The following is a 25,178-nucleotide window of genomic DNA, read 5'->3' as shown; positions in this document are numbered from 1 at the left end:
CCAGCTAAGGTAAACAACCCTAGAATACCCCCCGGGTGAGCATATTTTTTCCCCTTGTGCACAATCAGAATCTGATATCATCTTTACACACCCACCCCTGGCCCAAGCCCTCACCCTCTTCCTGAACACTCTCTTTCATGACCCACAGCACCCACAGGGGTTCCCTACTTCCAACAGCAGCCAGAGGGACCTTCTAACACCTAGGGATGAAGCTGCTCTCTGCTGAGAACAGTCCATATGCTTCCCAGCTGGCCTGGAGGAAAAGCCACAGAGCTGCTCCTGGTAGGCAGGGCCGCCCCTACACACCTGCTGTGTCTCCTCTCACCCTGCCCCTCTCTTCCTCTGCTGGTGCACCTCTGGCATCCCACATGTGCCTCAGTGCAGGCAGATTCCTGCCGCAGGACCTCGGCACCTGTCAAAGATAGAGCCCCCTATGGACAGGACCCTGTGTGTCCCACACAGAAAAGGCTCCCCTGTGGAAGGATCAAATGCTGTGGACCACTGGGAGTCTAGAGAGGAGGGTGTGGAAATAATTTCAACATTCTGTCTATGCGCAGGGCATGGAAAAGAGCTCTCCATGAACTACTTGGGGCAGCAAGTGCTGGGGTACTCTGTTCATTGGTCTCCCAGGACGTACACATGAAAAGAGTTCCACGGACAACAGAGTTGGGGAGACTCCAAGTGAAGTGAAAATCAAGCGAGTTTCTCTACTGCAATCTGTTTGAAGAATTTAACTATGTTCACCCATGATCAAGCTAGAAGAGGAAGATCTATTATGCAGCATTTCCTAAATATATCTGACCACAGATCAGTTTCGTACAAAGCATTTAGACTACAAAGAATTCAGAAAATATTCCAGGGACGTATTTTCCTAAGGGTGCCACATATGGATGGTTTTGGCATTTGAGCTCACAATCTGCCTGCTAAGAAATGAGATAAAGAGTGATGGACAAGGAATCGGAGACAGAGGGCAATTCAAAGGCAGAAACAAACACAGGGCCAGGCTCAGAAACAGCAAGAAGATTACAGGATGAGCCTTCTCTCACTTCATGGCCTCTGGGATCAGCAAAGGGCTAACACTGAGATGCATCCTAAGAAAATTCCCTGAAAAAGTCCATCAACGTAGTTCAGGCTGTAATAGGAAGATTCAAAAGTCAAAGCTGAATCTACATAGAAAGATGTGGGATTCAGAAGTTCTTTTACTATGAACCCAAATAATACCATGTATTAACCTGAGTTCTAAAATCTGGCCTTTCAGGACATGATCCAACACTCAAGAGTTACAATTTGTATTTTCACATAAAATAGGGTTTTTGTGAATTTGCCCAGCTGCTCTTTGGACACCAGAGTCAACATATCCATGGCAGCATCTGGGCTCACCACCACACCTGGCCACACAATCCGGATGCGGAAGCTTTAGTGGTTCTCCTTCCCCTTCCATTTTGGGGAGCTGCTGTGAAATTCTATGCCGGGGATTTAAAGGGGAAAGAGAAAATAGACTTTCTTTCAAATTTGACTTCTTTCTATTCTTTATAAATCTTTCTGACTGTCCCTTCTGAATGACGGCGCCACGAAAGAACTTGCTAAAGGCTTTAGATTTAAGATGGCTTGAAATCTTCCTGCTCAAATTTTGACAGGACAAAAAACAGGGGGAGGTGGTGTGGCTGAGCCACAGGCCCATAAATCCTCTCGACTTGAACTTACAATACATCTGATCGCACCGCCCAAGGCCCTTACCTTCGGTACACAAAGGTCTCTCCAGCAAGCTTTATCTCAGTTCCTGAGCTTGGAAATGGATTCTGAGAAGAATAGTGTTCAAAGCTCCAGGAACAAATGTTGTGCAGAAGATAAAATAAGGGGGAAAACTTGAAGTTTATAAAGAAAAAAACCCCATGCACTGCATCTAGGTGAAACCTTTTCAATAAATAAGTCAGACTTTGATATACAATTGAAATACTATCTTTGCTGGTGTGTATATATATTCACGATTTTTCCTGTGTAGAGTTAAGGTATACCAAAGGATGCTTTAGCACATAGACACATAGTACATGGCTACTAGAGTGAAATACGTTAACATAACCATCATCTCACATAGGTATCCATTTTCCCCCTGTGGCAAGAGAAGCTATAATCTGCTCATTTAGCAAAAATCCTGACTATAATACATTATTATTAACTACTGTCCATATGTTGCAAATTACATCTTCAGATTTGTTCACCTCCATCTCTCTGCTACTTCTGGTATCCAGAGACCTGATATTTTTGGAAGAAAAGAAGGAGAAATGAATAAAAAGTCAGCAAGTTCCTCCTGAAGAATTTCTGGTAGTCTCTTGGCCAGCCTGCTAGCCAGTTTCCAATCCCACGGTCTGTGTGCTCCCTAAGCCTGCACTTTCAGTACAGTAGCCTTTCTCTGCGTGCGGCTGTGTAAAGTGTGGAACACGCTTGTGGACAGTGTATGTGGACAGTCCAAATAGAGATGTGCTGGGGGTGTAAAACGCAAGCTGGATTTCAAAGACTTAGGAACAGAATAAGAAGCCTCAGGAACAAAGTGTGGTATCAATTTCATGTTGTGACGGTAACATTTACAATGTATTAGGGTAAACAGATTATTAAAAACCATTAAATTTTAACTGCTTTTTTAATGTTCACTTATGATGATACAATCTAGACTGTATTTATTACATAATATAGATGGTAGCAAATAAAATGAGTTGTTAAAATAAAATTGCCTTCTGCTTTTTACCTTTTTAAATGCAGCTTCCAAAATATTAAATTACAATGGATAAATGACATTTGATTTTCTATTACATAGAGATGCTCTGTTTGATTAAATATAGACTGACATGAGAAGTCCAACAAAGGGAAGTATTTTCCAGGGATATCTCCAAAGAGCGGACATACACCATTCCTTTCATATCTTCTCTCTGTACACAAGGGGGCTTCATAACATTTATGGAAAATGGAATGAAAAGCTTATTTTGGTGCACAGCATGTTTTAACCATACCTAGTTTTCTGATAATATGAATGTCCCATGAACTTTCTAAACACCTATTTATTTCAAGGGAAAGAGAGAGAGGAGAGAGGAGAGAGGAGAGAGAGAGAGAGAGAAAGAGAGAAAGAGAGAGATTCCCCTTTGCTGGTTAACTCCTCATATGCCCAAAATGGTTGGAGATGACCATGCCAAAGTCAGAAGTTTGGAACTCAATCCATGTCTCCTATATGGATGGCGGGAATCCAAGTACTGGAGCACTTGGATTATCTATCACCTGCTGCCTCCCAGGATCTGCATTAGCAGGAAGTGAATCAGGAGCCAGAGGTGGGAATGGAACCGTGGTACTCTGATAAGGAATGTGTGCACCCCAAGGGCATTCTAACTGCTGTTATCAAATGCCTGCCCAACATGATCATTTTGGAGAACTCTCACATTTTTAATACAGGTCCAGCCATCTTAAAACATTTGAAACCCTTTGATATTTTTTCTTTTCTCTTATATAATACATAGTGGTAAAATTCTAATAAAATTTTTTCAACTGCACAAGTGGATTTAAAAAACAGTCTGAAGTGCATCATAGGAAGCAGCAGACAACGAGTACTTGGGTACTCACGTACAAGACTGAAGTACTTGGGTCCGTGCCACCAACTTGAGAGACCCATATTAAATTCCTGGCTTTGGTCTGGCCCAGTCCTGGCTGTTGAGGGACTCTGGAGAGTGGACCATCAGATGGAAAATTTCTCTCTATCTGCCTTTCCAGTAAGTAAAATGAATAAACTTTAAAAGATTAAAAAAAGGAAGAAAGAAAGAAACTAGAGCAATGACAAGAAGAAGAAGGAAAGAAAGAAAGAAAGAAAGAAAGAAAGAAAGAAAGAAAGAAAGAAAGAAAGAAAGAAAGAAAGAAAGAAAGAAATTATCAAGTAGAAAGAATATGGTGAAGGCTTGGAGACACTGGAGCCCATGTGCCAGCACACTAATAGCCAACATGGGCCAAGCCACTTATCCATGACATAAGCTCAATTATTCCACTTTAGGATGGTTGGGTAAGAGCATGTCTGTCTGTCTGTCTGTCTGTCTCTCTCTCTCTTTTATTTATTTATTTTAAACTTTTATTTAATGAATATAAATTTCCAAAGTACAGCTTATGGATTACAATGGCTCCCCCCCCCATAACTTCCCTCCCACCCGCAACCCTCCCCTTTCCCGCTCCCTCTCCCCTTCCATTCACATCAAGATTCATTCTCAATTCTCTTTATATACAGAAGATCAGTTTAGCATATATTAAGTAAAGATTTCAACAGTTTGCCCTCACATAGCAACACCAAGTGAAAAATACTGATGGAGTGAGTACTAGTTATAGCATTAAATCACAATGTACAGCTCATTAAGGACAGCGATCCTACATGATATTTTTTTAAGAATTGATTAATTTTCTAGGCAATTTCCAATTTAACACCAAGGGTTTTTTTTTTTCATTTTCAATTCTCTTTATATACAGAAGATCGATTCAGTATATACTAAGTAAAGATTTCATCAGTTGAGCATGTCTCTCATAAGGACACTGTGCAAAGCAAGTGAGGAAACATCCATAAAGTGCCTGACATGGATTGTTTACTAAATGATGTCCAGCACCACCTTCAGCCCCCACCCCAAGCCCTCTCTTTCATCTCCAATTGAACCAAGTTTCTTCTCAGAGTGTGGCGTCTCCTTGATGGTAATTCTCAGTACAATTAAATCAGCCATCAGTACGCCACATGTCAATGACATAGCATCAAACAGCCGCAAGCCAAGTTCACTTCTGAGGATGACTGTCAGACATCACAGAGATTTAAACTCCAGGGACTGAAGCTGCCCTTACCTCCCAAATCCTGCTCTCTGGCTTTGTACAGCCGGCCATTAATTTCTCCACTGAACAGACTCAAAGTAGCAGCCTCCTCACATGTTCCTCTTAATTAACACAGGACATGTACATAAAAGATTGGCCAGATGGAAAATAAATATTTCACTAGTAAAGGATGAAACACTCTGTTCTAAAATGGAATCTTTATTTCAATCAAGGCACCCAACTACATTTCAATCAATTCCTTTGCCATTGGTTGATAGCCATGACAGAGCAAACCATGACTGGCTGCCCCCTAGAATGGTAAAAACCAGATACCCATAGAGGAACCCCTTCAACATCCCCAAAGCTTCAGGCTGGGCAAACAGGCTATATCTTAAGCCCCACCAAAAAAAGGACTCTAAGTTTTTTTTAGATAACCTGGAATAATTCTAGGAATTTCTATAAAGTCCACGGCTTGGGGAAAGAAAAACTGTGATGTTGCACAAGTTCTGTATCATTTTCTAAAATTTAATTGTATTTGACAGTGAAGAGACACAGACTAATAGAGGCAGCAGCAGCTCCAATTCACTGAGTCACTCCCCAGATGCCTGCAAAGGCTACAGATGGGCTGGGGCCAAAACCGGGAGCCAAATACAACCCAGTTCTTCCATATGGGTAGCAGGAACCCGGCTAGTTAACCTATCAATGTTATATCCCTGCCTTAGTAGGAAGCCAGAGTTGGGAGCTGGAGCCAAAAATCAAATCCAAGTACTCCTATCAAGAACATGGGTCTCTTTAACTTTAGGCCATATATAAGCTCCTGCAATGTTGTTTCAATAGAACATATCTCCATCTTCCTCTAATGACAAAGTCTCTCAAGATGCTAAAACAATGTTTTTTTTTAATAAGTCAAGGTATCTTTTATAATTTTCCAAATCACTACTGGTATCCTCTGAAAACACTTCTTTGAATGGAACCCTATTTCTTAGAAAGAATATGCATTAAAGGAGAGAGGAGAAAGTTAAAACTGCTATTGTCAAAACCTTGACAGTATCAAATGTTACATGATAAAAGGAGAGTGTCATTTAAGTGTGAAACAACACTGCGTTAAAGAAAGGTAAACAGATGTCTGTAGTGGAACAACCTTCCAAGTCCTTTTATGTCAGTGTACAACATACACCTTCAAGTGCTAGATGTGTGGCCCAGAGCTTAAGACACCTACATCAGAGTACCTAGGTTCAATACCAACCTGAGGCTCCTCCCTCCAGCGTTCTACTGAGGTTTACCTTGGGAAGCAATAAGCGATGGCTCAAGTAGTTGGGTCCCTGCCACCCATGTGGGAGACCCAGACTGGGTTCCAGGTTCCTAGCTTTACCACTCATCCCACCTAGTGGTGGGCATTTGGGCGCAAGCCCATGGATGAAAGCTCTTTTTTTTTTTTAAAGATTTATTTATTTGAAAGACAGAGTTAGAGAAAGAGAGAGAGACAGGGAGAGACAGAGAGGAAGATCTTCTATCTGCTGCTTCACTTCTCAAATGGCCACACAGATGGGGCTGGGCTGGCTGGAGCCAGGAGCCAGGAGATTCTGCAGAGTGCAGGTCTCCCTGCTAATGTGCCAGAGAAAGTAGCAGAGGAGCCCAGGGCCCAATTGCTTGGACCCCCGCGCCCATATGGGAGACCTGGAAGAAGCGCCTGGCTCCTGGCTTTGCCCTGGCCCAGCCTTGGTCATTTAGGTCATTTGGTGAGTGAAACAGCAGATGAAGGATCTGTCTCACTCTGTTTTCTCCCTCTCCCTCTGTAACTGTTTTAAATAAACAAATAAATCTTAAAACAAATAAAATAGGAATCAATAATAAAAGGAAGCATCATCTGTCTCCCTGGACAACTCTTAAGTTTGATCAAGGTATTGACAAGAAAAGAGAAGTAAAATGTATCACGCCCTCCAGTTAGACAATTAACGCAACATGCTTGTATCACGGTTGTATCTATCCAGGGTTCTGTGGGACATAACCCCGAAGGCTCCGAGATGAAACCAAGATACACACAAAAGTCTCGGCCAACTGATATATTCTTATTTTACTGAAAAAATGAATTTGAGGGGAACAATCTGAGGTGAAGAGCTGTGAAGCTCCTTAGAGCATTGCTATTTTCACTAAGTGTGACTATTCATCCACTTGCTACAGAAATATTAATGCATTTATGGTGTGCCTTCTGTAATAAATATGGCACATGTACTATAATGCCTTTCAAGAAAAGATTCTGAATTCTAAAACATCTGTCCTCAATGGTTTCAGATAAGGGATTGTAGACCTGCACCATATGGTAATGTGTACACGGTTCTGTATTAGGAAAAATGTCTTTGCTCCTATTCACTTGCTAAGGTACTCTAAACAGAGCTGAAATGAACCAGCTGTGAGTTTCACTGCAAAGGGCACACACAATCAATTTGGATCATTTATGCTTACTGAAGACTTCAACTCATAAAGCACCAATAAGTTTGAGTCAACAACTTCTGTGATTTCTCATTGTAATAAATAAGATTTTAATTACCGCAGACAATAAGCACGCAATGAACCTCTACTATAATAGAGCTCTCAGAGGTTTCATCTGGAGGTTTCTCTTCGAATTAACTCCAACTTGAGTTATTCGAGGAAGCATGCATGATCCAATGCCTGTTACTGTGATGCAAACTTTTCTTTAAGTTACCAACTGCTAGAATAGGGAAAGGGGGGAAATTCAGGATAATCTAGACGCCATTATTAAAAACTACAGTGGAACAGACAGCAGAAAGCCCAGAAGCCTTGGAAGAACTGGAATGAGGAGCTCTGACTCCATAGCTGTAATCATAGTATATTGTGAGCTTTTTCCCTTTAAAGATACCAAACAGCATTTGCAAAGGCCCCTTTGACATGTTAAACAACATAGTCATAGATTTTGGGGATTAGCAAGTAGAGCACTGGGGTGGGGCCCAGTGTCTTATCCTCCCTACAAAGCCCCGACTGACCTCTCCTTATTCCTTAAACTTAGCAAATATCACCTGTCTCAGGGCTTCGCCTATCCCTGTTGAACTCCAATTCATTTCTTCCATATCTGTAAATACTACTGTCTCCAGGCAAAATGTCCCCATCTGCTTCAGAGACTATATCACAACTAAAATTACACAACTACTTATGTGACTACTTGTACAATTTCTGTGTCACCACTAGAACTTAAGGCCTTGAGGGAGAGCTGGGATCATGCCTTTCTGGTTTCTATGTCCTAGTGCCTATACAACAGAAGACACTCAAGACAGCAAGAAATAAAGCTGGATAATAGGTAAGAGGACAACAGAGGACCCAAAACTGGTTCCAATCTGCTAGGCAAGGCATTGTAATCCACCTCCAATTTTCTTTCCTTACTTTAATTGAGCTGTAAAGAATGCTGGATTTTGAAGGGCTTTTTTCTTTAGTTTTCTCAAGGACATTTTTGTTTTTGCCTGTAGGAACTACAAGGTTAAGTTCAGGATTTCAGCCAGGAAAATGTAGAGGGGTCTAATTTTTGGATGGCTACAAAGAGGTAGGTAACCTCCAAGAATCCCTGGGAGGCAGCAAAATGTGCAAAGTTGGGTTTCTTGTAATTTGCCCTCAGGGAGCAGATCCAGCTTCTTGTAGGGGCATGTGATTAAAATTCAGCCCACATAGCAGGAACAGTGAGGGAGCTGTTGAAACTCCCAAGGTCATGACTACATCTCCAGTAGAATCTAAAGGAGCCAGGATCAGCCATGCTGCTACACATGAGGCAAGGTACATTTCCTCTCTAAAAACCACAAGAGGATGGAATGACTTCTCCAGAAACAAGTCCTCATTATTCAAGCCTATTTTAAATGATGCCGAATCAGTTAAGGAAGGCTTGCTTACTGCCTTCTCTACTCCACACTCTTACCAACAGCGACATTTTGGATCCAGTTAATTCCTTTAGGGGGAACTGTCGTATATATGGTGATGCTTCCCGGCCTCCCTGATCTCTGCTCACTGGAAACTAGAACAGACTACTGCCAATAATGCACCAAAAAGGTCTCCAGCCGTTCCCTAATGCCCATGGAGAAACACAGTCCTCAGCAGAGAAGTACTATTGCATTCTACCACCCCCAGGACAATCTTCACCAAAGCCCTTCTATGGTGCTGGATCACAATGCATGCAAGACGATTACATAATGTCCCCAGGGCTGATAAATTAGACACATTAAAATTTTCTAACTTTCCTTCTAGCTTCTGGGAAAGCAATGTAGTTATATGAAAAGAAATAAACTAAGCCTGAGATGGTCAAATAGTATCACAGTCTCAGAGAGAGCTGGTGTTTATAAAGAGCTTAAGTAAAGAATGTAACACAAAATATTATAGACATGTTCAGGGCAAAAGAGAGACACTTTACTGTGCACATTTAAAAGTTAAATGTGATTTACTTAGTTACCATTAATCTCTGAAATTCATATACTTCTCAATATACTACTGAGTAACTTAACAAGTTTACCACATTTTTAAAAAAGCAAGCTATGAACCAGATGGACTCCAATGAGGAATCCAATTAATATAGTCAGCCTTACCATCTGACATGACTTGAAAAAAATCCCAACAATTTGGTCAAACAATAAACCTGGGCATTATAGCTGCCATTTCTAATTAGCCTCCGAATTCAACGGCTCTCTTTGAGTAAAGGAGAACTGACATATTCATTCAAAGTCAGAAGGTTTCAAAAGCATACACACCCACTTTACCCATTTCTTTCCAGAATCAAGTAGAAGGAAGGGATGGGCTGTCTTGGCATCAGGGGATGTGATTAAGAACTAGGCTAAAGTTCCCACTTCCTAGCGCCAGAGGTCTTCTTTGCCAAGGTAGCTGCCAGATTAAGTTTTCAAGTTTAATGCACAGGCCTTTTGTCCAGAACTACATTAACTGAACAAATGGCAACCCAATTCTAAGACAAAGAGGCATCAGAGCAAAGCTGGCCACAAAGTACCCCTTGGACTCACACTGCCATCAGCAAGACCAGAAGGGAGATCACATACTGAGAAACATGACGCTGTTTTGCTTCTAGGAATCAAGTTTCCCAAGTACAAATAAAGCTGAGACTTCTAAGAAATGACTCATTCCATTGACAGCGTGGAGGAGAGCCCATTAAGTAGAAACCCTACTCATGAGACACGTAATTAGTGTGACTGGGACAGGAAGTCCCACAGACAGAAGAGCCCTAGTGCAGGGAGAATTCTAGTACCAAGAATTTATCAGCTAAACAAGAAACAAAAATGAAGCATTTTTCTCCAAGTAGCAGTCTCTGGTTTCTCCAGGGGCAGAAGGTAAGAAACAAATCTATATACCAATATGAGCATCTATAAACAAAGAAATGCTGTAAATTTCTCATCTCATCTGGGTTTTGTTTACCTGAACATAAAGAATACCAAGTGAGTCCACATAGGGGTTTTAAAGAGCTGGGGAGACGGATGAAATCCTATAAATTATATGTACATTTTTGTGTACATATTTATTTTCTTTGTAAAGGGGGGGGTCTCAAGTACTTAGCAAATAATCAAAGCAGGACCCGACTTAAAAGAAGGTATAAAACACTAAGAGCTGAAAACTTTCCTTGGCCCCTCAGCCTTTTGATCACAATGTGCTACTGGTTCCAAGTCACTCTATGTGTGAGCATAGCCACAGGCTGGGACCACACCCAGCCAGTTCTTCCACAAATTTGCGAGGCTAACCTCCAGGGAAACCAAAGAACAAGCAGGTTCTTCACAGAAAAATAATATTCACACACTCACCATGAATAAAAGAAAAAATCAGATCAGTGGTGGAGCCATCAATAACAGAGCTGGAGGCCCACTCCCTCCCCCACCCCTCTTCACAGCAGATATACACCAGCACATGAGCTGGCACAGCCCGGACTACATGTGTCAGGCAGTAAGGATCTGCGAGAAGACTGACACCAACTGTCTGCAGACTGATGCCAAATGTCACCACGGATCCCTGCACAGTCCACAGAGACTCAGACCACCAATGGGCACAGCCTCTCTTTCTCAACATACAGCAGAAAAGACATCTCCAAGTATCTTCAAAGCAGAAAGAAAGTTCTGGAACTCTTCTTTATGGGTCAGCAACTTTTCTGTTTTGTAAAGGGTGACAATGAAGTCACCCAAGTTGCACACAAAATGTCACCTTCAGAAAATAGGCAATGAAAAGAAGCTGTGTCACAGCCAACACACACAGAACACCAAGGCTGCGTCCACTTAAACCACAACACCTATGACTTCCACATGATTTTTTTTTTCCCACTAAACAAGGATCAGCAACTCACCTGCTGGCTTATCAACAAAAGATTTCCAAAGAGACAGAATTAGGTAGCATGTAAGTTTGATTTTTTGCAAAATGCTAAGACCTAAAGCACAGTTCCACATTGAGATCCTGTGTGTCTCTCACCTCCACGGGGAACCTCCGGCCGTTGATGCTGTGTTCGGAGCCGGCTGAGCCATTGCTGTGGCCCCAGTGAAATTCCACCTTCTCGGCTTTGAATCTGCCAGGTAGACCAGCGCCACTGACAAAATAGTCATCTTTCAGAAGAATGGCAACTGTAACACAGAGAGGGAAGGGGGGGAAACAGAGTGAGTCTAGAACCAAACTAAAGATTTCTCTTGTGGCTTCTGATAAAGTTCAGGATGAGCACAGTGTGAATTGCTTCCTTATATACATGTTAAAAAACAAGTCCAAAGCACTTTCTGAATAAATGACAACAGTCTAGGTGCAGAATGCTCTTCGATCATCAACTGGCTCTGCATTGTGACCGTGCTCACAGAAGGACCTCAGAATCTCATAACTACTCAAGACACCAAAAAAAAAAAAAAAAAAAAAAAAGAAAAGACCGTAGACTGTGAAGCCAGTGACACGGTGCATCATGATGAATCCCTGCTGCCAAGTCTACTGGATCAAAACAGCAGTGAGGTTTTCTTCTTCAGCACTGATATCTGCGGCTACCCCAATAATCAAGGTGTGGCGTGAGATGGGAAGCAGATGTCAAATGCAGGAGTCACACTTTGATAAGAAAACTTAATCATTGGGGGCTGGCACCATGGCTCAGTGGGTTCAGAGCCCTGGCCTGAAGCGCCTGCATCCCATACGGGCACCAGTTCTTGTCCCGGCTGCTCCTCTGCTGATCCAGCTCTCTACTGTGGTCTTGGAAAGCAACAGAAGATGGCCCAAGTACTTGGGCCCCTGCACCTGCGTGGGAGACCTGGAAGAAGCTCCTGGCTCTGGCTTTCGATTGGCACAGCTCTGGCTATTGTGGCCATCTGGGAAATGAACCAGCGGGTGGAAGACTTCTCTCTCTTTCTCTTTCTGTAACACTTTCAAATAAATAAAATAAATCTTAAAAAAAAAAAAAAAGAAAGAAAGAAAACGTAGACTTCAGCAAACAAAAACATGTATTCTTCCAATTTTAAGGGCAACAACAGTGGAAAGACAGCTGGGACTTGGGACTATAGGCTTCATAATAGATAATGCTACCCAGCCAACTGCAGTGCAAAATTTACTCACTGAGTCTCTCAAATACTGGATTCCCTTGATCGCTTCTTTTAATTCCAATCATTAGAAAATGTCCCTTAGTCCATCCCAAAAAACACATGGAAGTATCCATAAGAAACTTCAACCAATTTAAACTCTAAATTTCAAAAATATATCTCTCTTCCTTGAAACATCAGAAAGAGAAATCAAGAAAAAAAAATCTTGGATGTATATTAACAGGAAAAATTTCTTTCCCAAGAAATTATAAGATACATTAAAATGGTTTCTATTCTACAAGAGATACAGTCCTCTTTTTATTCAAAAATGGATCCATTCATTCATTCAACAAATACTTGTTCATTGCTATATACTTATAAGATGCCAACGAATACACTGAATGGGTTATGATCAAAAGCTGAGCTTGTGTAAGCCATGGGAAAGCTCTCGTGTCATCTCCTCTCCTTTCCCTAAAGAAATCCCAGTTAAAGCTTTAGAGAGAAATCCTGCATGAAAATTAGGTCTCCATAAAAGACAGGGACTAGACTAATGACCCATTTCTAAAACAGTGCAATTAGTTTCAGTACTTCTCTCTATAAAAGAAGCATTAAAAGCAAGTGAAGGAACTCTGCTCATATAAATCCCTTTTTATTGCATTCAAAACGTAGTTTTTCTCCAACTTCTGAAAAATATACAGTGAATGTTCAATTAGCAGGGTGGCATATTAAAGGATAAAAAGAAGTAAAAGCAAGTGTTTCTTGTGCCAATTAAACACACCACAGTGATATTCTACCTTTATTCTGTGTTGTAGAACAGACGCTGCCAAACTTATCCTATACTGAGGGCCAGTCAGTAAATATTTCAGGCTTTGTAGACCTTGTGGTGCAACTACTTGATCTTGACTTTATGGCACAGGAGCAGCCAAAGACAAAATGCAAATGAATGAGGAATGAGGAGCTATAGTTTCTGTCAAATTACATTTAATCACTGAAATTTGAATTGGATAATATTTTCATGTATCATGGAATTTTACTTTCCTTTTTATTTCTTGCAATCATTTTCAAATGTGCAAGCAGGCAGGGAGACAGCCATTTTGGGGACCCCCAACAATATGTCTTAGAAAGAAAAATATCTAAAATAGTAGATATAATTATATATATATAATTTACAAAAAATTTAATTTATATATAATTTACATATAATATATAATAACCTATACTTATATTATTATATATTATATTTATATCCCATCCTCTGTTGCTTTCCCAGGCCACAGCAGAGAGTTGGATCAGCAGAGGAGCAGCCGGGACTAGAACTGGCGCCCATATGGGATGCAGGTGCTTCAGGCCAGGGCTCTTAACCCACTGAGCCAAGGCGCCAACCCCCAATGCCTAAGTTTTCTTATCAAAGACGCATGACTCCTGCATTTGGCAATCTACCCTATATATAATATAAAATTTATATATAAAAATATATTCTACCAGCGTATACCTTTAGATCCAATGTCACGATTTCGAAGCACTAGCTCAGTGGGGTCTTAACTACTGGTGATGATTCTCAGCCTATTATAAGTTTTCTACCTAACATTTTGCATCCAAAGGACGAAGGCAAAGCATCTGTTGCAATACACCCAGGGACTCAGCATCCTCTTATAAATATTTGATTTTACCTAAATCATTTATGTCTCTGTCAGGGGTCATTTTACTTGTTTTATATGAATAATTAAAAGCATAATTAGGGAACTGTACAATCTGAAACATTAATCTCATTTTTCATTTCATAGCATTTCTCAACAGAGCACACAGCATGCTACACACACATACACCTCTCCTAAAACAGCTTGTGTTTTTGTTTACATATAAAACTGTGGAAGAGGGAACTGCCCCAGCTCTCCTGTTCCCAATTTTCTGCTAGCTACCGGTCACCAGAAACTGACTGCTCCCAAGGCAGTCACCACAGGATACAGAACACCTGACGAGCAGCAGGTGAAGAGATGCGGGAATTGCGGTCTATCCCCTCAATGGCAGTGAGACCTAAGCAGACTACCTGCTTTCTCTGCGCCTCAGTTTCCACTACAGTGCCCACCTGGCCAGGCTATTTCAAAGCCTGAACAAAAGTCACAGGCTGAAGGGCACTAACACAGCGTCAGGGTTCCTGCAACTGCACACCCCATGACGTAACCTATTTAGAATCAAGGCAGAGTGTGGATGTAGCATAGAAGGGTGTAACTGCATCGTGAGACACTTCGCCACTGTAACACAATACTTTCCTGCCCACAAAATAGAAACTGCCATTAAGCAGAGACGACAGCAAAGGGCAGGTATGGCCCCAAAATAGCACTTGTGATTTGACTCATTCAGTTCACTAAAATGCAGAGTAGGGGCTAACACTGTGGTGTAGCAGGTAAAGTCACTGCCTGAAGTGATGGTATCCCAAAAGGGCGCTGGTTTGAGTCCTGGCTGATCCACTTCCCATCAGGTCCCTGCTACTGCCTGGGGAAAGAAGTGGAGGATGGTCCAAGTCTTTGGGACCCTGCCACCCACATGGGAGACCTGGAAGAAGCTCCAGGCTCTTGGCTTAGGCCTGACATAGCCATGGCCATTGAGGCCATTTAGGGGAGTGAACTAACAGATGCAAGGCGTCTCTCTCTCTCTGCCTCTCCTACTCTGTAAATCTGCCTTTTAAATAAATACATAAATTAAAAAAAAAAAACACCCAGAGTAAAAATAAATACTTTAATTGGGTTATTTCTATACTTTTGATTATATCATAGAAAAGAAAATCTCAATTTTGTGCTTGTACAATTCTCCACATTTCCATAATACTCACTCATTCTCCTCCATGCCTTTTTTTAAAAAAAGATTTATATATTTAATTGAGAGGCAGAGTTACAGAGAGGCAGAGGCAGAGGCAGTGGCAGAGAGAGGTCTCCTATTGCCGGTTCACTCCCCAGATGGCCAATGGCCAGGGCAGGGCCAGGCTGAAGCTAGGAGCCTGGAGCTTCTTCCGGGTCTCTCACGTGGCTGCAGGGGCTCAAGCACTTGCGCCATCTTCTGCTGTTTTCCCAGGTGCATTAGCAGGGAGCTGGATTGGAAGTGAAGAAGCCAGGACTCAAACTGGTGCCCGTATTAGCACTGTAGTCGGTGGCTTTACCTGCTACACTGCAGCACTGGCACCCCATTTCCCCTTGTTACTCAAAGGAAGATAGTAAATTTGAAGTTAATAACACAGGAAACTGATGTATTTTCATATATTATGTACACATATTTAGCGGTAGGTCTATTTGGGCCAAACAGTATTGGTTTTTCCATTTATGGTGTTAACTTTAGAAAGTTTTCTTTTAAAGGAACTCACTTAATTAAAGTAAAACAAGCAAACTGAAAGAAAAATAGTAAATTAATAGTACTATGGGAGAAATAAATGAAAGCAAGTCTGAATTTATTTGAAATCATAGCCGAAAGGGTGGCAAAATGAGTATGTTGGCAAACAAACAGTTAAAGGCTGCAGAATGATGGTGGTCTAAACTCAACGTGTATCAGTGCCCAAAAATCGTAATTTGAAATCCTCAACCTCAGTGTAACCTTGTGCGGAGGTGAGGCCTTGAGCAGGTGACCAAGCCATGAAGACATCTTCCTGAATGGGATTCGTGTCCTTATAAAGGAGGCCTGCAATCTCTGTCCCTTTGCTCTGGGGTGGGACACAGTGTGACAGCATCATCTGTGTACCAGAAAGTGGGTCCGCACCAGACGCCCAACCTGCTGGTTGCCTGGATCTTGAATTCCAGCCTCCTGAACTGCAAGAAATCCTGATGCCATCCTGTTTATGGTGTTGTGTTACAACAGCTTGGACTAAGACAGAGGCATGTGTAAAAGGACTTACTAGAATCAGCTCTTTCCGTAGTTAAACTGCTGACACAGAGGGTACTGAACTCAGAATAGAATGATGGAAGGAGTGGAAGATCAGAGTTTTGTAACCTAGTGTCCAACAGGCAGTCCCAGTAGCCTCCCATACACTTTGGGGTCTGGGCTCTGCTGACCAAGAAGCAAAATTCTGGGCATGGGTGCACATGGAGGAGCTGAGCCAGTGAATCTGACTTTGCACACTAGACTTGCCATTATCTATGAGAAAACAATCACACTTCTTGGTGCCTCAGTTCCCATTCTAGAAAACTGGAAACGGGTGGCAGCTACTATACAGGTTTGCTAGGAGGATCAAAGGGGTTGATGGGTGAGGAACGCGCAGAATAGGAGCCTACCCACAGAAGTGTTGCTTACACAGGCTATTATCCCAGAAAGAGGATCCACAGTGCTCACCAGATCCCCTCTGCGCCGGGTGCTCCCCATCAGGGACTGGGGCAGAGTGAGAGTGAGGTTGCAACTGGAGTATGGAATTAGTTTTCTCCCGAGCTTGAAGGGAGAGTAGCTGGCATTCACCACATTCTTCACAGACCATCCACCAACTGTTTATAGATGAAATTCAACGTGTGTATACAACGCAGGGCTAAAGCAAATGTTCACACCAAAATCTGAGTAAACAGCAGCAGGTGCTAAAAGGTAAAGAAAAATGCAAGGGAGAAAAACGAGCCGCTCGCTGTATTCCCCCATCCCTGCTGTTCAAGGCTAGAATGAAAAGCCTAGTGCTACTGGATTGTAATAGTGAGACACTGCCCCCCCCAACCACCACCCACACACAGAATTCCCGTGTCTGTCAAGGAGGAACATTTGGGCTCTTGGAAAAAGAGAAACAATCCTGCCAGAAAGCCAGTCCATGCTTCCACTAACTTCCCTGTAGCCACTGATATATAAATATAAATTTTTTTCAAATAGACAAGCAACATTTACTGAGTAATACTGTGGAAGAAAAGTAGGTAAATCAAATAGAGTTCCTGCCTTCATGGAACCTGTGGTTAATGGGAAAGAGTGCCCCCCATAAAGGAACTCGCAAGTGGGACAAGTAGTACCAAGAGAGCATCCAACTCCAAAAGGAAATAAGAGGCGTCAGGACTTGGCGAGAGCTGTCAGAGAGTGGAAGCAGCCACCTTGGGAAAGTACTGATGAGAGGAGCAAATCAAAGGAGAAATGGCTCACACAAAGGCCCGGTGGTGGTGGGAGGGATCAAGAGGAAGCCACTGTGATGAGTTAGTACCCAGAGAACAAGATGTGCTATGAGGCTAGAGAAGGAGGCACAGGAAAGTGAGCAGTCTCTCTTTTGTCCCAAGAGAAAAGAGGCATCCTTAATATGGTGGCAAAAAGGGAACAAGAAGAAAAAGAGAGACAGACAGGAACAGGTTAGGGAACTCAGCAGATTATGCTGGCTACTGTGTGGAGAAGGCCTAGGAGGAAAGCAACACTGGCTGATGACAGAAGCAAAAATTAGGAGACGACTGCAGTAATCTAGTCGGAGCACTGGACATACTGAGCTGCATCAATCTCACAGAATGAGAGATGACAAGCCACATGATTATTCAAGGTCTCCGCTAACTCCCTGCCTCAGCAGCATGAACAAGGAGGACCAGTCCATCTGTGAGCCACATAAGACATGGCAGATGAGAGCCTAGCAGAGGATTTTGTTCTGAAAAACCAAAGGGAGATTAAGAAATGCCCCTGAAGCCGGCGCCGCGGCTCACTAGGCTAATCCTCCGCCTTGCGGCGCCGGCACACCGGGTTCTAGTCCCGGTCGGGGCACCGATCCTGTCCCGGTTGCCCCTCTTCCAGGCCAGCTCTCTGCTGTGGCCCGGGAGTGCAGTGGAGGATGGCCCAAGTGCTTGGGCCCTGCACCCCATGGGAGACCAGGATAAGTACCTGGCTCCTGCCATCGGATCAGCGCGGTGCGCCGGCCGCAGCGCGCTACCGCGGCGGCCATTGGAGGGTGAACCAACGGCAAAAAGGAAGACCTTTCTCTCTGTCTCTCTCTCACTGTCCACTCTGCCTGTCAAAAAAACATTAAAAAAATAAATAAATAAAAAAAATAAAATAAAATAAAAAAAATAAGAAATGCCCCTGAAAGTTAGGCTTACTGGTTAATCAGGATGCTGTCTCTGCCAAAACTACTTCCTACCAACTAAAGGAGGGACTGAGGATGTAGAGACAAGAGAAAGGAAGTGGAGTTAAGTACACATGAAACAACTGACAGCATCATCTAACCGGAGAGAGCGCCACGGAATCAGCACCTAAGGAGATCCAAGGTTCAGGCAGGGCTGGAGATGAACTAGATGAAATACTGGATCTTTGAAATCGTGAAATTTAGCACATGAAAAGCTAAAGCACGCTTAGCATTCCCCCCAAAGAATGCATTCTTCAAAATTCAGCTTCAGTGTTCTTTCTGGGGCAGCCTTGAGCTAACCAGGGACAGCCCAGGGCACTGACAGACACAGGTTGGGCACACCTGACATAAATGACAATGAACACCCAGATGTCTCCAAACAGCTGCCCACTCAGCTGATAGGCTTCTGCAAACCTAATGCTAGACTCCCTTTGTAAGTCAAGTAACCAATTCATTAGTGACACAATCACAACTCAGAGTTAAAAAGAAACTATGATCGGGGAATGATGACCCTGCACTGGTCTTGATTCGTTGTGCCAACCGTTACACCTCTGAAGAATCATTAAGAATTAAGATGGGCACAGAGGTAGTGTAACAAAAATGAAGGCAATGATTAAATGTCCGCAATTTTGGAAATCCCAAGAAAATACACCCAGGGAATCAATTATTTCATTTGTCCAGACCCTGCCCTGTTCAACATCATCAGAGATAAAAGAGGTTTTATTGAAAGGGGAATTTGCTTACATTATTGCTGTCAACACCAAAATCTGTACACCTTAAATATAACACATAAAAGCATTAAGAAAGAAAAAACAAAACTTCAGCTCTCTTCTGTGGCCAGCTATGAGGAAGGGAAACAGGAAGCGTGGTGGTGGGGAGACTGATGTTAGCAGGGAGTGACAACAGGCGCAGGCAGGTGAAGAGGTGGACATGCCATAGCAAGGATCATGTCAAGGAAGAGACAGAGAACAAAGGCAGGAGCGAAGGAAACCACAGAACAGTCAAAGCTTGAGGCAGAGCAGATGAAAGCACCACCTGCCATGCGGCATCCCATTCCCTTCTGATCCAGCTCCCTGCTAAGGCACCTGGGAAAGCAGCAGAGTACAGGCACAGTGCTTGGGTCCGTGCCACCCAGGCGGCAGACCCAGATGGAGCTCCTGGCTCCTGGTTTTGGCCTGGCCCAGCCTCGGCTGTTGCAGCCACTGGGGGAGTAAAGCAGCAGATGGAAGACCCCCCCCCCCACCCTTTCCCCTCTCCTCCTTCTTCCTATCACTCTGCCTTTCAGATTAAAAAGTCAAAGCTCAAGGAGAGGTACACAAAGACACACCTAGACTAACAACTGAATAGAAAGAATGGAAAAAGAATAGAAATCTCAAACAGTCAGGACAACATGAAGACAATGAAATGCACATGGAGACATTCTAGAATTTTCTTTACCAACCTCAAGACTGTGACTATCATCTGCATGCATTTAACACTTGGGCAACCATGCTAGGGTTGTGGAAACACATCTTGAAAGGGGGCTAAAAGTTAAAGTCCACATATTTTGGAGGGAAATCAAGAGCCAGGAAGATTGCCATGGAAAATATGTGGAGTGCCCAGAGTGGTTGCCCATTTCTGTCTCCCAGGAAGGCCCACATTGACCAACCTTGGAAGAGAAGAGTGATTCTTCAGAGCTACATGGAGGTATCAGTTAGCCTGAGCCAGGAACTGCAATGGACAACAGAAGGCATGGTATCTTTCCATGTCATCCATTTTCCTGACCTTGGAGAAGCACTACCCCTGTGTGTGAGCAAAGCGGCAAAGCCACATCTTCCTGTGACGCTTAGCAGGGTTCATACACGCAGTCAGGGAATAGCACAAAATGACTGAGGTTAAGATTTTATTCTCTGTATTAGCTGGCAATTAGTTTGCTCTTAGCTTAAGCGTGTGTGCTCTTATGGTGCTGCTCCACTGTAAGAGTTCCAAGAGCCAAGTAAAATAAAGTGAATTCAACAGTCTCCTAATTTTTGCCTTAATTTTATGGGCTCAGCAGGACTAGGAGTTGGCTCATGACCTACTTATCTACACCTAACCTCCCCACCATCGATCTTCTTTTATTAATTTAGCATCCATTTCCTGAATACATCTGTGCCAGGCACTATGGTATATGTGGATAAATAAGAAAGGTTATGTAGCCAAAGAAAAAATAAAGTAAACCAATATAAAATGAGAAAATGGAAGTAGCATGAATTACGGCAAATACATTTTCTATTTGTCCTTAGTGTGGGATGTAAGAAAACGTAGTGGTGGAGGGGATCAAAAAAGCCATCCAAATACTTAAAATTCATGGCGGGGTGGGGCATAGCTTATTAACATATATCGGAATTCTTGAATTCTCATCATTAATCTAGAAGCTAATGCTGGGAACAGCAAGATTATCTCGAAATGTTCTTGATGAATGCATTATCTTTCTATTCCACAAAAATGAAAGAAAGGGAAATAACTTTCAATGAGATCAAATGAGAACTGGCACAACAGACATGTACAGCTCCTCAAGAAGAAATAGAGATTCTACCTGCCTGGTAAAGATATTTGAGCTAACTTCCAAGAAGTGGGCGAGGTCCAACCAAGTTGTATTGATTTTGCTGGATTGGATATATAGCACTCTCAGAGGTTAAGACAGATCTGAACACTAAAACTGTTTTATGGGAAAGTTACTGTCTGTATGTAATGGGCTACTTTAAATATTAACTTTCTGTATTCATATTTTAATATCTAAAGGACAGAGTCTCTTTTACAGATAAGTGACCTGTAAATTTCCAGCAGAAAAAAATAAATACTCCCTCCTGAACTTATTTCCTGGAACTACAAATTTCAAGAAAATATTTTTAAAGAAGAAAAATGTATTGCTTTAAAATTAACGATTTAAGAAAAAGATGGGCTTTTCGGTTCACCAAAGTGTGCAAGATGGATATAAAATGAATGAATGCAATAAAGATAAAGCATGTAGCTCATGATATGTGGATTTTTTTTTTTTTGACAGCAAAGTGGATAGTGAGAGAGAGAAAGAGAGAGACAGAGAGAAAGGTCTTCCTTTTTGCCGTTGGTTCACCCTCCGATGGCCGCTGCGGCCGGCGCATCTCGCTGATCTGAAGCCAGGAGCCAGGTGCAGGGCCCAAGGACTTGGGCCATTCTCCACTGCTTTCCCGGGCCATAGCAGAGAGCTGGCCTGGAAGAGGGGCAACCAGGATAGAATCCGGTGCCCCAACCGGGACTAGAACCTGGTGTGCTGGCGCCACAAGGCGGAGGATTAGCCTGTTAAACCACGGTGCCGGCCGATATGTGGATTTTTTAAAGTTTGAATTTTTATGATGATTGTAGACTCACATGCAATTTTCAGAAATAATGCAGATACCATGCCCCCACCCCCAACCCCATTTCCTCCAATCTTAAATTTTTCAAAAGCACAGCACAGGAAAAAAAAAAAAACAAAAAGACTACAATTATCCAGGTTGCCTACCAATACTATTCATGGGGGAAATTATTTAACCTAATTTAGCCATATAACACTCAGCACTAATGTGTACTGTTCAGCTTAATTAAATTTTCATTCTCCAAAATATTGGGAAACTTATGAAATTATTTGGCATTTTATGATTAGTTTCTAGGTTTGTGCAAGAGAGAGAGATGAAGGGAGAGGGAGAGAGAGAAACAAGTAGATTTCTACATGTAAGTTTCTATACTACTTTCTGACTACTTTCAAAAGATAAAAAAAATCTATGTTCTAAATTGCATATAAGTGGTTGTCACCTTTTAAGAACCCCTCCTACACAGTCATCTTAGAGTATTTAGGCAATATTGGCCTAAGATTATGTTGTAAGGCTTAAAGTGGTAAGTGTAGCTTGAGAAGTATCGAGATTTATTTCTGTTTCTCAGAATGCTGTGCCTCTGAGATCTCTGAGACAGATGTGTTTGTAGTTAGAGAGCGAGGCTCCAAAATCAGGCACAAGCCCTCAGATATGCAACAAGTTGTGGATCACTCCAGGAAGTCAGCAGAGTGACAGAGACTGATAATCAGCTCCTGGAAGACCAAGGTCATGAATCAACTTGCATTGAGTGAACTCCACACACGTCTAAAACCTGTCATTGGTGATACCAAGCTGAAAGCTGTCACTGAAACGCGTTATCTTTGCAGAAGGCTGTCAAGCGTTGCAAGTCAAGTAGAAAACCAGATCAGAGAGCCCAGCGAATTGCCTTTGGCAGGCTTCTGGAATGTGGCGCCAAGGTGGCACTCAACTCCACGCTCTGATTACACCCAGGGTGGCAAAGTTCTCAGCCACTGCATTCAGATAGTCTAAAGAGCAATATTCCCAACACGGTTCTTCAAAGAATACTTGCATTTAAAATATAAAGCAAGAACAGACAGAGAAACTCTGAAGGGTAACGACAAGCACAGGATTCAATGCTGGAAGGGCAGAGAAGTGGGGATGAAAAAGTGGAGACAAATAACATTGCTGGTGCACAGGTTTATCCTGAGCAGCTACTCAGTGCATGAATTAAGGTGCAGGAGAGCGTTACGTGCTGTAAGACAGGAAGGAGAGGGATCTATGGAGCATCAGGAAAAACAACTCTCAAGTTAAGAACCAAGGCACCGAAGGAGTGCGAAGCAATTCTATGAACAAGCTAAGCCAACTCGAAGCAATCAGCCATGAATAATTTCAGGCAAATGCTGGTCTGGAGAAAGAAAATAGATCCCCAGAGCAGCCTGTGCAATCAGGTTAAAGGAAAAGCAACGCTATGACCCAACCATGAATGGGACCAAAGAGCTGAAAGTGAAGTAATTTTAGTCTGGCTTGAGAGCTTCAGGCAGTCGAGGTTCCTTAAAGGGAATATGAAGAGTGGTGTGCAGGTGGGAGGGTGTTCGGTCTAATGGGTTAAAGTTACAGGTATCTAAGTACTAAGATGTGTAATATCTGTAGGCAGCAACAGAACCACAGGCAGCATGGAACAGACATATAATATAACATCCCCGCATTTATTTTTACATCAGACATTGGGCACAGCAAGGAATTCTCTGCTACTTACGTGGACAATCTATAAACCTATAGTTGCACAACAGTAATTAGCAGGGGGGGAAGACCTATGTACTAACAAAGGTAAAAAAGATGATGCTGCACAGCCACAAATCCCCAAACGAGAATGAAGTAAATCAAAGGAAGTGGAAGACCAAATTACTGGTCTGATACAAAAAGGGCTGAGCTAGTTCACTGACACTCTGTTAAAATAAGAAACAGCAACAAAGCAACATCTCAAGAAAGGTAGGAATTTTACTTCTACATGCACATTTGGCACAGCTGCTATCTGACAGAACCTAGTGCAATGGTACAAAGCTCTCTATCTCGACTGCCCAGTGTGATAGCCACTATCTATCTGCATGGGTGGCTGAACACGAGCAGTGCCACTTCTACAAATGAACAGCTGAATTTTCATCTTCCTTAATTTTGAATTAAAACTTCAATTGAAATAAGCTACAGTTGGCTACTGGTTACCACACTAGGTAGGTTTCTAAAGGGCCATTCCATGCACCTTACAGCTATGAACACATTACAACCTCTGGAGGTTAATATTATTATTATTATTATTATTATTATTTTTGACAGGCAGAGTGGACAGTGAGAGAGAGACAGAGAGAAAGGTCTTCCTTTTTGCCGTTGGTTCACCCTCCAATGGCCGCTGTGGCCAGCACATCACACTGATCCGAAGCCAGGAGCCAGGTGCTTCTCCTGGTCTCCCATGCAGGTACAGGGCCCAAGGACTTGGGCCATCCTCCACTGCCTTCCCGGGCCATAGCAGAGAGCTGGCCTGGAAGAGGGGCAACCGGGACAGAATCCGGCACCCCAAGCGGGACTAGAACCCGGTGTGCTGGCGCCGCAAGGCGGAGGATTAGCCTGTTAAGCCAGGGCGCCGGCCTGGAGGTTAATATTATTACATTCTATCTAAACTGAGGCACAGAACTCAAAGTCACATAGCTGGTTCTCAAATGAAAGGAGAATTTACGTTAAGGATTTATGGTTAAGGTAAACATCAGAAACATCCAAAAATATTTCATTTCGATCTGTGAACAGGTCAAGAAGCCACAGTCTACCTGTTTTCCCTGTGTTTTTCATCCAGGTTTTGTTAGAGGATTCATTGTCGAAGCCATCAAGTTGCAGCTCCTGGTATTCTTCTCCGACACGGGCATGCTGGTCTGAAATGTCTATAGGAGACTGGTGCCGGCCTCCACAGCTGACACTCGACGTGACCCAGTGCTCAGGACCGTAGGCACCTATTCAAAGAAAACAACACTTGAATCTTCATGGTTCAAGTAGCAGGAATGAAACAGGTAAGACATTCGGACAGAGCTTGTCACCCAAAGGTTGATGCACTGGAAGCTTGGTCTCAATTACAACTGCACTGAGAAGTAGTTGGACTTTGATAAGATGGGATTTAGTGGGATGGTTGCCCCCATGAAAGGATTCACGCTAGTCTTGCAGGAATGACTTCCTTTAAAAGGGGGTTATTATAAAGAATGAGTTTGGCCCCTCCATGGTCTCTTGCTTCCCCCTTGCCATGTGACACCTGTGTGTGTGTGTGTGTTGTTGCGCATGCACAGGCTACACTGTCAACATGTGATGCTATCTGTCATGAGGCCTCACAAGAAGCTAGTGCCCCTATCATGCAATTGAGTTTTGAGAATTATGAGCACAAGAAAAATCTTCTCCTTATAAAGCGTCCAGCCTCAGGCATTTTGTTATAGCAACATAAAACAGACG

General features: G+C 42.7%; 1 protein-coding gene across 3 annotated transcripts in view; it reads right to left on the bottom strand.

Moving 5' to 3' along the window:
• The window catches only part of PTPRG (protein tyrosine phosphatase receptor type G), a 777,325-nt gene that overhangs the window by 311,080 nt on the left and 441,067 nt on the right, over window positions 1-25,178 (bottom strand). For all 3 annotated transcript variants that reach the window (XM_062201187.1, XM_062201189.1, XM_062201188.1), the window contains exons 3-4: window positions 24,512-24,691; window positions 11,269-11,417 (exon numbers count right to left, since the gene is read on the bottom strand). In XM_062201187.1, the coding sequence (XP_062057171.1) occupies window positions 11,269-11,417; window positions 24,512-24,691 (329 nt within the window). The remainder of the gene's footprint in view (window positions 1-11,268; window positions 11,418-24,511; window positions 24,692-25,178) is intronic.

This window comes from Lepus europaeus, chromosome 9 (genome assembly GCF_033115175.1).
Source record: "Lepus europaeus isolate LE1 chromosome 9, mLepTim1.pri, whole genome shotgun sequence".
In the NCBI taxonomy this organism is placed as follows: Eukaryota; Metazoa; Chordata; class Mammalia; order Lagomorpha; family Leporidae; genus Lepus; species Lepus europaeus.
This window is presented reverse-complemented; position numbering and strand designations above follow the sequence as displayed.